Here is a 13785-nt window from a genome sequence, read left to right on the forward strand (position 1 = left end):
GAAATCTTGGAGAAAATGAAAATATAAACAGCTGAGTTCAGCCCCTCTTCTGAAAATTTTCAATTTACAGAAGTCCTGGTGAGCAGATATAAAAAGCACCCAGGGTTGGGTATCCACTCTCCAGGTTTAGAAACCATCATTCCAGTTCATGGCACTGGGTTCTAATGGGAAAATACTCAATAAGATATTCAATAAATTGATTAATTTCATATACACCAAACCTCCTTGTTCTGCCACAGTTAACAGTTCTTTGTGAACAGAAATATCTTAACAATTCTCAGAGATAATTTTATTTATTAATCCATCAGAAAGGTTATTTGATTGATGCCAAATCCCTTTGCTTTTGCGTAGTGAAATTAGGTTCTAAATCAGGTTTTTTTCTTATTTTGAAAGTAACTTTTCAGATCCTTCATCACAATTTCATGTAGTGTTAACAATAAAAGATATTTACCCTGATATAATAATTATAATTATAAATATAATTACTACTATCACACATAATACAATCAGTTTAATTTTCCTCGGATTAGCACACTTTTCAATCTGGTAAAAAGTGAAGTTTTACAACAATCACATTGGGGATGTTCACATGGTTAAATATATCATTTTTTCAGAGTCTGGAAATGCAGCTGAAGCTGAACAACAGCACCTTCAGTCGTCAGCTGGCCACTGAGAGCAAGAAGGCCCTGGAAGCTGGAATAATCACCAATAACCTGAAAATGGAAATCAACTCCCTGCACCAAAAAATTAAGGTAGTCTAGGTTTTACCCAGGTTTCTGTTCCTGCAAGAAAATTCCAGTTTTTAACGTTACTTGTTCCTTTTGTCCTTTTCTGTTATTTATTAATGGGATTTTTTTTTCCCCTGCTTGAATCTATGGTCAAAAAGTCAAAATATCAAGGGATGGAATTATTGTGGGGTCTATTTGTCAAAGGGTCAAATTAGTTCAATAAATAATTGAAAGAGAGATTAAACTGAATAAAAATCCACAGCAGTGTGTTACTGTTTTGCCAGATCTGGGTCAATACATTCACTTTCAATGAGCTCTCTCAGAGAAAAATCAAATCACAATGAGCCAAATGTTTGCAAAATTAGAATTTAACAAGAAGACAGTTTTCTCTGGTTGTCCAGTTCTCTAATATTACATTTAGATCCAAAAAGAAAATCCTATTGTCTGATCACATCCTAATTATCCTCATTTCTGTGCCAGAACAGAGTTTCTTCTTCCACATTCCCAGTTTTGAGCTCCTTTATTATTTCTTATTCCAGGCCCTTCCAGGACATACTTTCAGGATAACCTGTTAATTTGTCAAAATAAATGAAGCTCCTGTTTTTTTTCCCCACACTAAAATCTGATGTGGTGACAGTGGTGCTGAAATCACTCTTCTGTTTTTCAGAAAGATTTCAGGAAAGAAAGAGGAATTCTTGCTTAATAAATATTAAAATTATGCTCTGGAGTTTATGGCACCACCAGAGCAAGAGGTTGTAAAACAACTGAGAACACGAGGACAAGGGCACTGAATAAATCAACTTAATAATTTAAAAAGAAAAAAAGGGAAACAAAGACCAAAAATTAACTACTCTGGAAAAAAAAATAGAACAACAAATGAAAAAAATCCTGAGGGAAGCCTTCATGTTCTGAATATTGTGTTATGGCAAACATCCTGTAAGGTGTTGTTGGCCTGAAAGAGGATGAATTTTAACTTGGAAAAAAATTACAGATTCTTATTTATGTAAATGATGTGAAGTCACTGACAGGTTTCTACCGACATGGGGAAAACTAAGGTGGTAAAAAGTAATTCTTAATGTATATTGGAAGTTTGTTTTTGTTTCTTCTCAGGAAAAGGACAGGCAGCTTTACAGAAGAAACATCTATGCAAATAGGATGCCCAAAACCCTGAAGGACAGGATTGATTTGGTACCTGAGGAGCAAAGTAAGTGTGTATTTATTTTTCTTTTCTGTTTAGTTACATGACACATTATTTTATAACTGGGGGGTATATTCCAAAATAAATACCAGTGTAGTGCTTTTACATGGGCTAAAAAAGGAAGTTTAAAGGCCACTCTGATGGTCTCATGTGAGAGAAAACAACGTGTCCCCTCAGAGATCCTCTGGGTTTAATTCCAAAGAGATTAATTCCATGCACAGGATGGATATTTAGAATAAAATAGTGGAATGATAGAAAAGAAGAATAGAAAGGAAGTTATATCAAGGAAGAAGGGACTCTTTACTAAACGGGATTTTCACCTGGATGCTCAGACAGATATTGGGGAGAAATATATGGAATTGTGTCTATCAAACATTCCAGGAGCAGCTGCCTGGAGTGGGATTCCACAGCCTGACTCCAGACATCCAGTGCTGTCTGAGATACCTTAATTAAGGCACATTCTGCCTTAATGACACCCTTAATTAGGCATTGAATGATTTAAACATGGACTTGCCTGGGTGAGGCAGCTCTTTAAAACACTGCTCCTAAAATTCCTGCTCCTGAACTGAAGGAGAAAATGGAACTTTTTTCCATATGGATACCAAAGGACGCTTAAAATTTACATGGCAGCAAACCCATCTGCTGGAAAAAACTGCACATTCCCACAGAATTCCTCAAATTACGGTACCAAACACAAAGTTTTGTCACGTTCAGTTGCTTTTTTTCTTTCCTCTTCATCACCTTCATCACCAGTCCATCGCTCTGCCTGAACTGCAGGTGAACTGCAGGGAAAAGAGTGGGAATTCGAGGTGCAAAGTTAAGAAAAAACACATTCCTGCTTCTCATCCCAGGACAGACACGTTTGTTTGGTTTTTTTTTAATGAAGCTCTGAATTCCAGTTTCCCACATAACTAATGTTTTTTTAAAAAATTTCACTCCCACACGGCCTCATACAATATTCCCATTAAATTCTGGCACTTAAACCACTGTTTATTATTTTAGTTTTCGGTTGTTTTCTTTTTTTTAAGCAGGACAAGGGAGCTCAGTTGGAGAGAGCCATGTCATTAAAAGGTTCCAAGCAGAGCTGTCTGATCTTTTGGAATTTTTGGCCAATAAAGGTTTCATTCTCTGCCAGTTAATTTGGAAACCTAGAGCTGCAATTCCTGACAATACTTTTTTTTTTTTTTTCCCCTTTTCACTGCTGAATTTTCCTTTAACAGACTCCTCAAGAGTTGTCTCTTCAGTCGGTTTTTTTGGAGTTGTTCTTCCCAAAAGTTTTTCAGCCAGCAGGAAACTGAAAAGGAAATCCGGGGCCGCGTTTTTTACCATTTTGATAAATCGCTGAGGGGAGGTTTCCTTGTGCACGGAAATCAAATGGATTTCTGGGATGAATCCATTCATTCCATCCGCTCTTCCCGAGGGCAAAGCGCGCAGGTGGCACCAGCTCACCTGGGGTGGCAGCGCCCTCTAGTCCCGGATCTGGGGAACATCATTCCCGATGGAAAAGGGGCTGGAAAAAGCGGGAAGGGCAATCCTCAGATTGGATTCCTGCAACCTTTTCTATGGGAGAACCTTCCGATGGTGTCCGAGATCAAAACTGGGAATAGGGGTGGATGTAGATGTAGGTAAAATCCCATTTTTATGGCTGTGTTAGCAACTGGCTCAGCTCCTGCACTCCTGTCCAAATTATCCTAAAAAATAGAATAAAAGATCAATATTCTCCATCCAGGTATTTCTTCAGGCATCTCATTCAATGTCTCCCTTGGAATCTCTTCCCAAGGCCATCAACATCTCACACATTTGCTCTGAAGAGCTGGTTCCAGGAATCTGAAAGCTGAGGGCTCATAATATAATAAAATAAATATAATAAATATAATATAATAAATATTATAAAATAAATATTATAATATAAATATTATAATATAATATAATATACCAGACCTCTCAAACTTAAATTCTTAAAAATTAGGCCCATATGGGCTCTAAGGAAGGGACACATTCTTCTGACTTTGCATGTTCTATCTGAACAGGACTTTGTAGCATATTTTTATATATATTTATTTATAATACATATAAATTACATATATATGTGATGTACTGATGTGCAGATGGAAAGGCTTAGAAGTCCAGGTACCTCTTTGTGCTCCAGTTTCAGCCTTTAGAGATCAAGCAGAACCAAGAGTTTATTAAAGGACATTAAGACATGCATTAAAAAATAAACATGTTTAAATGCTAGGCCACGTACCAGTATTATCATCAGAGACATCTTTTGTTTACATCAACAATGCAATTCCAGAAGGTGCTGCCCTGCCAATGACTGTCCTTCCCACCAGGTGTGAGTGTAAACAGAGCAGTCCAAGTGGATAAAGAGAGTTTCAAAGCACTGCTGCTGTCCCAGCCCCACAGCCCAGAACAGAGCCCAGTCCAGCTCAGAAAGGTAGGAAAGATCTGGATCCAAACCTAATCCCTCGGTTCAAACTCTCAGCCAAGCTGGATGTTATTCCCAAAGTTTTCAGCAACATGCCTGAATAGTCTGATCCATCACCTTAACTTCCCAGGAGGTGGATTTTGGGTAATTATGGTGCAGGAAAAAAAATGTTGTGATGCAAAACAACAGCAATGGAAATTACTAATCTTTTTACAAGTGCACTTTTAGAAGTCACTAAACAAGCATTCCCTTGTTATTTTTTTTACCTCTAATTGCCAATTACAGGAGAAAAAGCCTTCAGAAGACAAGGATGAAGAAGCTGCAGCAAATGAAGTGAACTCAGATGCTCAGAGAGCAGAAAATCAATCAACCAAGAGAACACAGATGCCAAAAACTTCCACCAGAGGTATGTTTTATAACCTGACTCACAGACTCTTCTGATCTTCTCAAATTACCAGTGGTGTTGGTGGTTTTGCTGGCACCTGGCTGACAGGAGCTGGTTCCAAATGATGCACTCAGGTGGTGTCACACAGAGCAGAGCAGCTCTGCAGGGTCCAACACCTCCATCCTGCTGCTCTCCCAAAAGCACTTCCTGCTCAGGTTGGTAAAAAAATTCACTGCTTTATCTGTAAAAGTACAACTGAGAGCTGTTCACTCCCCACTAATCAAACCCTGATCTCGAGTTCTGGTTGTGAATCTTCGTGCCAGCTGATGGGAATGTGTATTCCTGGGGCTGGGAAAGGGAAAGGACTTCAAGGGCTGGGAGTTTCTCCTCGTTACAGTGATCACTGTAAATTGATTTTATGCAAATTCTCATGTAAAAGTTACTTGCAAGGGACTCACCACAAACACCTTTATTTTGAAGTAATTCAACAGAACAGAGGAAAGAAGAAGCCACCAGTGCTCTCGTTCCTCTGTCCAAGTTTTCTTTTCTGGGCTGTGCTAATTCCTGTGCTCTGGGCTCTGCCTTTTTAGCCTCCAGCCCTTCCAGACCCCACCAGGTACCCAAAGCCACAATTTGCCTTTCAAATTCCATTTTAAAGCTGGCAGAAAACAGTTCCTCTCCCTGCTGCTTTCAGACCTTCCTACTGAAGCCCTACTCAGCTTGTTGCTGTGTATTCTGCTCCACAAGCAACCCTGTTGTGAATTAAGGGAAGGAAATTCCCACACATATCAAAGTTCCACTCAAATGCAAGAACAGGACAATTAGAGTTCAGCTCTCACACGGTTGTTGCATTGTACATGACTTTTCTGGCCCTACATTTAGGAATTACTGATGATATTTGCAACTAAATTCATTTAATGAGATTAAACATCGTGAAAAAGGTAAAAATTAAGCCATTAACCTGCTTTCAGTGGCACAATGACCTTGGTTTAATCTTGCCCCATCCTGTTGGGTTTATTATAAAGAGCATTGTCAGAACCCCAAGACTGAAGTACCATCACTAACAACTAAAGCAGTGAAATAAGGATGTGAAACTTGCTCTCATTAATGTTCCCTGGGCCTTTTACATTCCTAAACCCCCAAATATTTAATTTTAGAGTACTTAAGGGAGGGCAGGCCACTGATGGGAGAACACACTTTTTCAGGGCTTAAGAAAGAAAAGGAAAAATACAGAGAATTCCTCAAACAGGAGTGGGAAAACTTCCTGGGAACTGAACCAGGCCCTCAAAGTGACGGTGGAAAAGACAACAATCAAGAGGGAGATGCAGTGGGAGAACCTGGAAAGGGAGAAAAGGCGGGAGAAGAGCAGATGAAGGGCGGGAAGGAAGGGAGTGACGGTGCAATCCCCAACAAAACACCCGCCAGGCCGAGGAAAAAATACACCTTCTCAGAGGCCATTGAGAATCTGCACCAGGGGCTCCACACCTCAGGGAGGAGACCCAGAGCAGGCAGGAAGGGCCAGGCAGGGCAGGGCTGCACCAACACAGCTCATTCCAGAGGGCAGAATTCCTTTGGGATCCACGAGCCCAAACCCTTTGGTAAGGACGCCAAGCCCAGGCAGGAGGACGGAGCGGAAGGAGCTGCCCACGGGGCGTTTGCCCAGAGGAAAAAACAGCTCATGGAAGAACTGTTTGGAGCAGGAGCTGCTCAGGGAGACAACCCTTGGGGTTCCAAAGGGAGAGGAGCCAAGTGCAAGGATGCAGGATGAGCCACGGGCCAAATCCCAAACCTCCACGGAGAGCTCGTCACGGGAAGCGCCCAACGCGACCCAACTGCTGAGGACACACCGAGTGTTTCTGACACCTGGGCAAGGACAGCAACTGATATTCAAAAAACTTCAACATCTAACATGTAGAATTGTTAAATGTTAAAACCAAGTGTTTTCCCTTCATTAAATGTGTGTTAAATCTCACAGGCACTGGCAGTTCCTTTCCCTGATTTTTCCGCCACGACACTCAAAACATCGTCCCAGAACCTTCTGCTGCTCTTGGTCTGTGTGTTGTAAATGCATCACACTGAGAGTTCCTTAACTTTTTCACCTGCTAGCACATGTCCAAGTCATCCCTTGTTTGGGAACTTCCACACTTTTGCATCCTCAAGCAGCAGGAATTTGGGAGCTCACGACAAACCCGCTTTCCTGAGGTTCATCTCGGGTTGGCACTGACATCTCAACCAAAGAAAACACTTCTTGATTTCCTCCCCTCCCCAAACAGCTTCCAGAACTCACATGCAACCAAAATAATTTACCATCCCATTGTTTTCCCGGGCATCAGAAACCTCCAAAGGCTCGTTCTTTCCCACTGTTCCCAACTTATCAAAGCACTTTGCCTGGTAACTTCCCCAGCTGACATCCAGAGATGAATGTGCCAGAGTAGGACTATTGTTTGGGAGAAGTCAGGCATGGGCAGCTCCCAAAAAGCCTTTCAAAATCTCCTGTGGAAGGTTATGTAAGCCAGGGCAGGAGGATTGTGGTTTGCTCCTCACAGGAATTCACAGAACACTTGCAAAAAAGGATGTGAAATTAGGAAAAACTGGGTGCATTCTGGTAGTTTTTAAAGGGCAGCAGCAGTTGAAAAATTACAATTCTAAAATTACACTGCAAAAGCTCTTAAAGATGACCGAGATATTCAGAGCTGAACCTGCTGTCAAAGTTCAAATGTTTCAAAAAAAGAAATTAGTCCTGTTGACTCCAGCCCTATTTTCTTACGCAAAAACACAGGTGGAGGGGTTGTTTTGGTTTGGATTTTGGTGGGTTTGGGTTTGTTTTGTCTTTTTTTGATGGTTTTTTGTTTGGTTGGTTTTTGTTTGGTTGGTTAGTTTTTTTTTTTTTTTTTTTTTTAAGAAAATTGCACTAAACATTAAAAAAAGAGATGAGGAAACCTGAGATGGCTTGAAAAGCTTTATTTCCTTAATAAAAACCATAATAATACATAACATTCAATCACAACATTTTTTTTATCCTTGATACTTAATGTATCTATTTTTCTCGTTAGCCCAATGTAACTCTGAATATAAACCCCCAATTTTTAAATTAACAAAAAAAAAAACAAACACAAACATTTCATCCATATATACAGACACAAAATAACATGACCTTTTGACCTGATTTCTAAAGGCAGTGCTAATTTTGGAGGGGTCCTGGCCCCAAAAAAGACCTGGAATAACAAAAGAGATGCATTTCCACTGTGGGAATTCCAGAGTGGGAAGTTAAATCAGGATCACCTCTGCAGGGAACAGCATTTTCTACTCTATTAAAAATGGAGCTTGAGAAGTTTGGTCAGATCTTCCCTCCCAAAACATGGAAGGAAAGAGTTGCAGTGAAACATGGAATGAAATAATTTCAGTGATCCTGTTTGGGAAGCAGAAAAAAAACAAGGAAGGAAAGGTCAATTATCAATAAAACCAGGAAAAAAAAAAAAACAACCAGTGAATTTTAAAAGTCAGGGAGAAAAAGTATCCAGCAATCCTGTGCTTGGCTAAGGGAGTCTTTAATAGACATAAAAATTGATTGAACTCATCTACCAATAGCTCATTTTTTTAGGAGACCCCAGGAATATCCCAATTTTAGGGATATTCCCAGCTTAAATTCCAAATTTACCCCTTTCTGAGAAACCCAAGGGAACACTGACTGATATCCAACCGGAATAACGAGGATTGTCTCCAGTCTCATGGAAAACAACTGTCCCTTTTTTTAAAAAATTAATTTAAAATAGGGAAAATGTTGAAAATGCAGTGGAGGATCCCGAGGATTCCCAGGATTCCTTCAGCTGAAAGGGTGTAACATGATGGCCACAACTTTATTGCAGACCACGAGCCAGCAGGTGATTCCAACCCCACCTGGAAAAGACAACAAATTCACAGCAAACGTGAGAACACAGTACATTTTGGGTGATTTCAGACATTTTTGTGAATTTAAGAATTCAACAGTGATCTCTTTATAAACCAGGACAAAAGATTTGAAAGTAGACACAACACTTTTTAATTCCCTCCCAAAACTATTCAATAAAAGCCTTCCAAGGACTATTCCCTCCCCCTGGGGCAGATTGCTCTTGTCACGGATGCAAACACACAATTCCACCAACATATATTGGAATTCCTCCAAAGGCAGGCAGGATTTAGGAGCCAAATATGAAGATTCACCCCTTTACCCCTCAGGACAGGCAGCTACAACCTGTTCCCCTGTTCTGATTGTTCACTTGTTAAACTGGCCAAAAGAAAAGGGGTTTAAGTGGGTAAAAATGCAGCAGAAACACTTCCAGGGATCCAGGGGCAGCCACAGCTTCTCTGGGGGGCCTCCCCACCCTCACAGGGCACAACCACTCTGGAGTTACTGCTGTGAAACCTCAGCAATTTACCTCAAAAACAGGTAAGACATACCCACATCTACAAAGTATTCACCCATTTTTAAAGCCAATTCTAGCATTTCAGTGGACTCCTGAATATAAAAATCTCTCCCATTTAAATCTTCCATTCAACACCGACAAAGAGATAAAGCTGCTGCTTGAAAACGAATAAAAAGGACAAAAAAAAAAAGCCCATTTTGGTTTCCAGTTTGGACAAACAAGATCTGAACAGAGAGGGCACAGCTGATGAGGGAGTCGGAATGAAGGGGGGGCACCAAGCACTGCTGTTAATCCACAGGAGAGCTTGGGAATGTCCTTTTCCTTACCTGCCACCCCTGTAGGGAAGGCCACCAACCTCTCCAGGGGAGCCAACCATTTACTTGGCAGCACAGTCACTGGCTCAGAGTAGTACTTCCAAATCAGGGAGATCATCAGGGCAGCCTGCAAGGGAAACTTTTGTGAGCCTGGGGAATGACACACATCAAAGTGCATTCGTGACGCTGCTCTGAAACGGCAAATGATAAATTCTAATTAAAGGCAGTCGTTTCTTTGTTATTTTATCTGGTTCTTAAGCAAGTTCAAGGCATTTTTAAACCCTGCATGAGCTTAAATTCGTGCACAGCCTTAAGAGGCAGCAGCAGAACTTCCCTGGACCTGGTGCAACATTTAAAATTAATGAAAAAAAACCCCAATGGTTAAAGAGCCAGGACAGACTCCTGTCCTGTCACCCCAAAAGCAGAGACACAAAACTCCTTTCATCCTCAACTCCCACACTTTATCAGCACCATCTTCCATTTCCAGTTCAAGAAACTCTCTCCACTTGGCATGCACTGTGTTGTTGGAATCATAATCATGGAACGGGTTGGGTTGGAAGGGGACCTTAAGAATCATCTTGTTCCAATCCCTGCCATGGGCAGGGACACCTTCCACCAGCCCAGGGTGCTCCAAGCCCCGTCCAAGCTGGCCTTGGACACTTCCAGGGATCCAGGGGCAGCCACAGCTTCTCTGGGCAACCTGTGCCAGGATCTGACCAACCCTCACAGGGAAGAATTTCTTCCTAATATCCAATCCAATCCTGCTCTCTGCCAGTTTGAAGCCATTCCCCTTTTCCTGTCACTACAGGCCCTTGGAAATAGTCTCTCTCCATATTTTCTTTAGGCTCCCTTCAGGCCCTTCAAGGCCACACTCAGGTCCCCCCAAAGCTTCTCTTGTCCAGCTGAACAATCCCAGCTATGACAGCCTTTCCTCCCAGCAGAGCTGCTCCAGCCCTGGGATCCTCTTGGTGCCTCCTCTGGCCTCTCTCCAGCAGCTCCATGTGCTCCCTGTGACCTCTCATCAGCCAACAAATGCAGGAGACAATTGTAACGCTGTTGAGGGTTGGGTTTAGTTTGTATTCATAACAAAATATTTACTTACCTGTAAGATGTAGAACACAATGTTTATAACCCACTTTATTTTGGCTAATTGGGCAGTTCGTGCTTTCACTGTTAAAGAAAAAAAAATTACTCTGTGATTATTTAGAATGTTGAATTATCCTTACATAGAATTAGCAATTTATTAATATCTCACTCAAGTCAGGACATTACACTGCTTAAATATCTTTTTTTTCCCACAATGATTCATTGCTATATTGAAAACACCCTTCTGCAAAGGAACTTCTAAGTTCAGATCACACCTTGACCTAACTCAGGACATGATTCAGTGAACACAATCACTGAGAAGGAAGGAAGGAAAGAAAAGAGAGAAAGAAAAAAGAGAAAGAAAAAAAAAGAAAGAAAGAAGAAAGAAAGAAAAGAAAAAGAAAGAAAGAAAGAAAGAAAGAAAGAAAGAAAGAAAGAAAGAAAGAAAGAAAGAAAGAAAGAAAGAAAGAAAGAAAGAAAGAAAGAAAGAAAGAAAGAAAGAAAGAAAGAAGAAGAAGAACAGATAAGACAAAGAAGAAAAATTTGAAGGAGAAATACACTTAAAATTTAAAATACTCTTGACAAAATGTTTTTCAGAAACCAGACCAGGGGGCAAACATTGCACCCTACCATGAGTTTTGAGCTTGTCAGTCATCTTGTTGATCTTCCTCTCCAGCCGGGCGTATCTGGCGAACTCATCCATCATGCTGATGGTGGCCAGCTCCTGCTTCATGGTCTGGATTTCAGCTCTCATCTGGGATTCCTGCTCTGCATCCTTCTGCAGCAACCTGGATATCTAAGAAGTAAAGAAATAGTATCAGTTATTGATCCAGAATTCTGTTTGTTGTCTTTAATGTGTATAAAGTTTGATCTCAAAAGCCTCCCATAAGAGAGGCCCTCTCTGCTTTTCCTTTCCTAATTTCTTTTGATGAGGCACCACCTTCTTGTTGGTTCATGAACTCTTTTTTCCACTGAAATGAAGATAGAAAGGATACAAAACGTTTCCCTTGCTGTTTCTTAGGGAATCTTCCCAGTTTTCCCGAGTCAAGCGCAATCTGTTCCCTGCAGATGCCATTCCCAGGACTGCAGCCAGTGAGGACTTTAGGGCCACTTTGAGTCACAAACCACAGCAGAAAGCTGAGCAGAGATTTTCATAGACTCGTGGAATATCCTGAGTTGGGAGGCACCCACAAGGATCATCCAGTCCCAGCCCTGGCCCTGCCCAGGACACCCCAACACTCCCCCCTGTCCCTCAGAGCGTTGCCCAAACGCTCCTGGAGCTCTGGCAGCCTTGGGGCCGTGCCCACTGCCCTGGGGAGCCTGGGCAGTGCCAACCACCCTCTGGGGGAAGAACCTTGTGCTGAGCTCCAACCTGAGCCTGGCCTGGCACAGCTCCAGCCCTTCCCTGGCTGCTGTCCCTGCTCCCAGCGAGCAGAGATGGGAGCTGCCCCTCCAGTGCCCCTTGTGAGGAGCTGCAGAGCTGGATGAGCTCCGACCTCGGTCTCCTCTGCTCCAGCTGGACAAACCAAGTGACCTCAGCCACTCCTCCTATGGCTGTTTCATCAGTCATCTCCAGGAACACCGAGTTCAGCCTCCCAAACTGCTGGGAGTAATCCAAGTTTTAAAGGCTTTTTGTCCATTATCAGTGTACACTGATCCCTGTGACAGTGGAGCTATTGATGTGAACGAGCAGAACGACGGCGATTTCAGTTTCTGTGTTCACGTGTGAGCTTCTCTGGCAGTCCCAGAGTTGATTTGTTCTTAATTCCATTATCCACACTTCCACAGGAATGCTTCAGATCAGACTGAGTATCCTAGTTAGGGATTGAGACTTAAGGTTTATTCCTACAATGCCTCAACTCCTTAATCTCCGTATCCACTGATCTCCCTTCTCAACAATGGGAATGTCCATCTGTTCAAAACACGGAAGACTGAGCAAAGCTGCCTTTTATACTCCCCGAAAATTGAGGAATCGTGGCTGCTCCTGGATCCCTGGAAGTGTCCAAGGCCAGGCTGGACGGGGCTTGGAGCAATGTGGGACAGTGGAAGGTTCTCTCCCCATGGTAGGGGGGTGGAAATGGATGATCTTTAAGGTCCCTCCCAACCCAAAGCAGTCTGTGATTCCACGATACGTCCTCAGGGCTGGAGGCTCAGGAGCATCGTTTAGGACACGGATAACCCATCATCCAGAACTCCACTTCAAAGCCCGGCCTAACCAGGGTGCGGGAACCACCCGGCCAAGGCGCTGAATTTCAGCACTTCCAGCATCAGCTCTTCCTCTCCCAAGGCCCGGAGCAGGACCAGCCCCTGCCCGACAGAACCGGTGGTGCTTTAGGGGCACCGCTCCCACCCCATTCACCCCTTAGTTGGGGGGACCCCCACAACGCCCTGCCCAGCGGCCTCGGTCCCCCCAGCCGCCCCAGGGCCCGGTGCCCCCACCCTCGGCGGGTTCATCACTCACGATGGAGGAGCAGGAAGGCAGCAGGATCTTGAGCGCGTTGCAGAGGAACACGGCGCTGAGCACCAGCAGCCACGCACCGCCCTCCGCCATGGCCCGGCCCCGCCGGCGGCGGCACTGACGGCGCTCCGGGACCGCGATCGCGGCCGGGATTGGGGGTTAAGGTCAGGCTGGGGATCAGGATCGGGATCGGGACAGGGGTCGGGCGGGAGCGCCGGGGGAAACGCGCGGCCCCGTGACCGCCCTTATCCAATGGGCTCCCCGTGCGCGCTCCCGGGCAGGGGCGGAGCGCTCCCCCATCCCGCCCATCCCAGCCCGTCCCGCCGCTCCCCCCGCTCCAATCCGGCTGGATCCTGTTGCGGCGCCGCTGGCGCTGCTGGGATGGGGAGGGGGGGGGGAGGCGGTTTCCCTGCGCAGCCGGGCTGTGGCTCGCAGGCAGCCGCCGCAGCGCTCGCAGCAGCCGCCGGCCGGGAGCAGCCGCAGCTCCGGGAGCCTCGAGATGCCGAAGAGGAAGGTGAGGCCGAGCGGGGAGCGGCAGCCGCGGGGAAGAAGAGCGGCGGCCGCGCAGGGCCGGGAGGATGGGGCGGGGGGGGGTGGGGGGTGGACACGACGCGGCCGCCCCGCGGGCTCCGGTGCAGCGGGCGGTGGCGATGCCCGGCGCCTGCTCCTGGAGCGGGGCGGCCCCGCGGGCCGCGGAGGGGGCCGGAGGCGCCGGGAAGGGCCGGGGGGGCTCGGCGGGACGCGCGGTCCGGGAGCGGCGCGGGAAGGGGCGGTGAGCGGGAGGG

At 44.6% G+C, this 13785-nt stretch overlaps 3 protein-coding genes across 3 annotated transcripts in view; 2 read left to right on the plus strand and 1 right to left on the minus strand.

Moving 5' to 3' along the window:
• LCA5L (lebercilin LCA5 like) overlaps window positions 1–6595 on the plus strand; it is an 11824-nt gene extending 5229 nt beyond the window's left edge. Inside the window, exons 3-7 of the mRNA XM_027909383.1 lie at window positions 615–752; window positions 1839–1932; window positions 4260–4363; window positions 4640–4760; window positions 5930–6595. Of these exons, the coding sequence (XP_027765184.1) occupies window positions 615–752; window positions 1839–1932; window positions 4260–4363; window positions 4640–4760; window positions 5930–6507 (1035 nt within the window). The 3' untranslated portion in view covers window positions 6508–6595. The remainder of the gene's footprint in view (window positions 1–614; window positions 753–1838; window positions 1933–4259; window positions 4364–4639; window positions 4761–5929) is intronic.
• Window positions 6596–8495: 1900 nt separating this feature from the next.
• On the minus strand, window positions 8496–13208 carry WRB (tryptophan rich basic protein). Its single transcript, XM_027909382.1, has 5 exons — window positions 13004–13208; window positions 11173–11338; window positions 10559–10626; window positions 9469–9583; window positions 8496–8636 (listed from the first exon to the last, which is right to left on the minus strand). The coding sequence occupies exons 1-5, from the start codon at window positions 13091–13093 to the stop codon at window positions 8563–8565; spliced, it is 513 nt and encodes a 170-aa protein (XP_027765183.1). The 5' UTR covers window positions 13094–13208; the 3' UTR covers window positions 8496–8562.
• Window positions 13209–13394: 186 nt separating this feature from the next.
• HMGN1 (high mobility group nucleosome binding domain 1) overlaps window positions 13395–13785 on the plus strand; it is a 4792-nt gene continuing 4401 nt past the window's right edge. The window contains exon 1 of the mRNA XM_027909385.1: window positions 13395–13514. Coding sequence (XP_027765186.1) covers window positions 13500–13514 — 15 coding nt within the window. The 5' untranslated portion in view covers window positions 13395–13499. The remainder of the gene's footprint in view (window positions 13515–13785) is intronic.

The sequence above is a fragment of the Empidonax traillii genome, unplaced genomic scaffold (assembly GCF_003031625.1).
Source record: "Empidonax traillii isolate 1590-97213 ecotype Southwest subspecies unplaced genomic scaffold, ASM303162v1 scaffold2088:size63783, whole genome shotgun sequence".
Lineage (NCBI taxonomy): Eukaryota > Metazoa > Chordata > Aves > Passeriformes > Tyrannidae > Empidonax > Empidonax traillii.

What these genes read in the sequence shown, in the direction of transcription:
- WRB (XM_027909382.1), bottom strand. Translation starts at nt 13,093, where the DNA reads ATGGCGGAGGGCGGTGCGTGGCTGCTGGTGCTCAGCGCCGTGTTCCTC. An exon ending in TGACAAGCTCAAAACTCATG is followed by an intron (nt 10,627 to 11,172) that starts GTAGGGTGCAAT and finishes TTTCTTTAACAG; the next exon opens with TGAAAGCACGAACTGCCCAA. An exon ending in TTGTGTTCTACATCTTACAG is followed by an intron (nt 9,584 to 10,558) that starts GTAAGTAAATAT and finishes TTTCCCTTGCAG; the next exon opens with GCTGCCCTGATGATCTCCCT.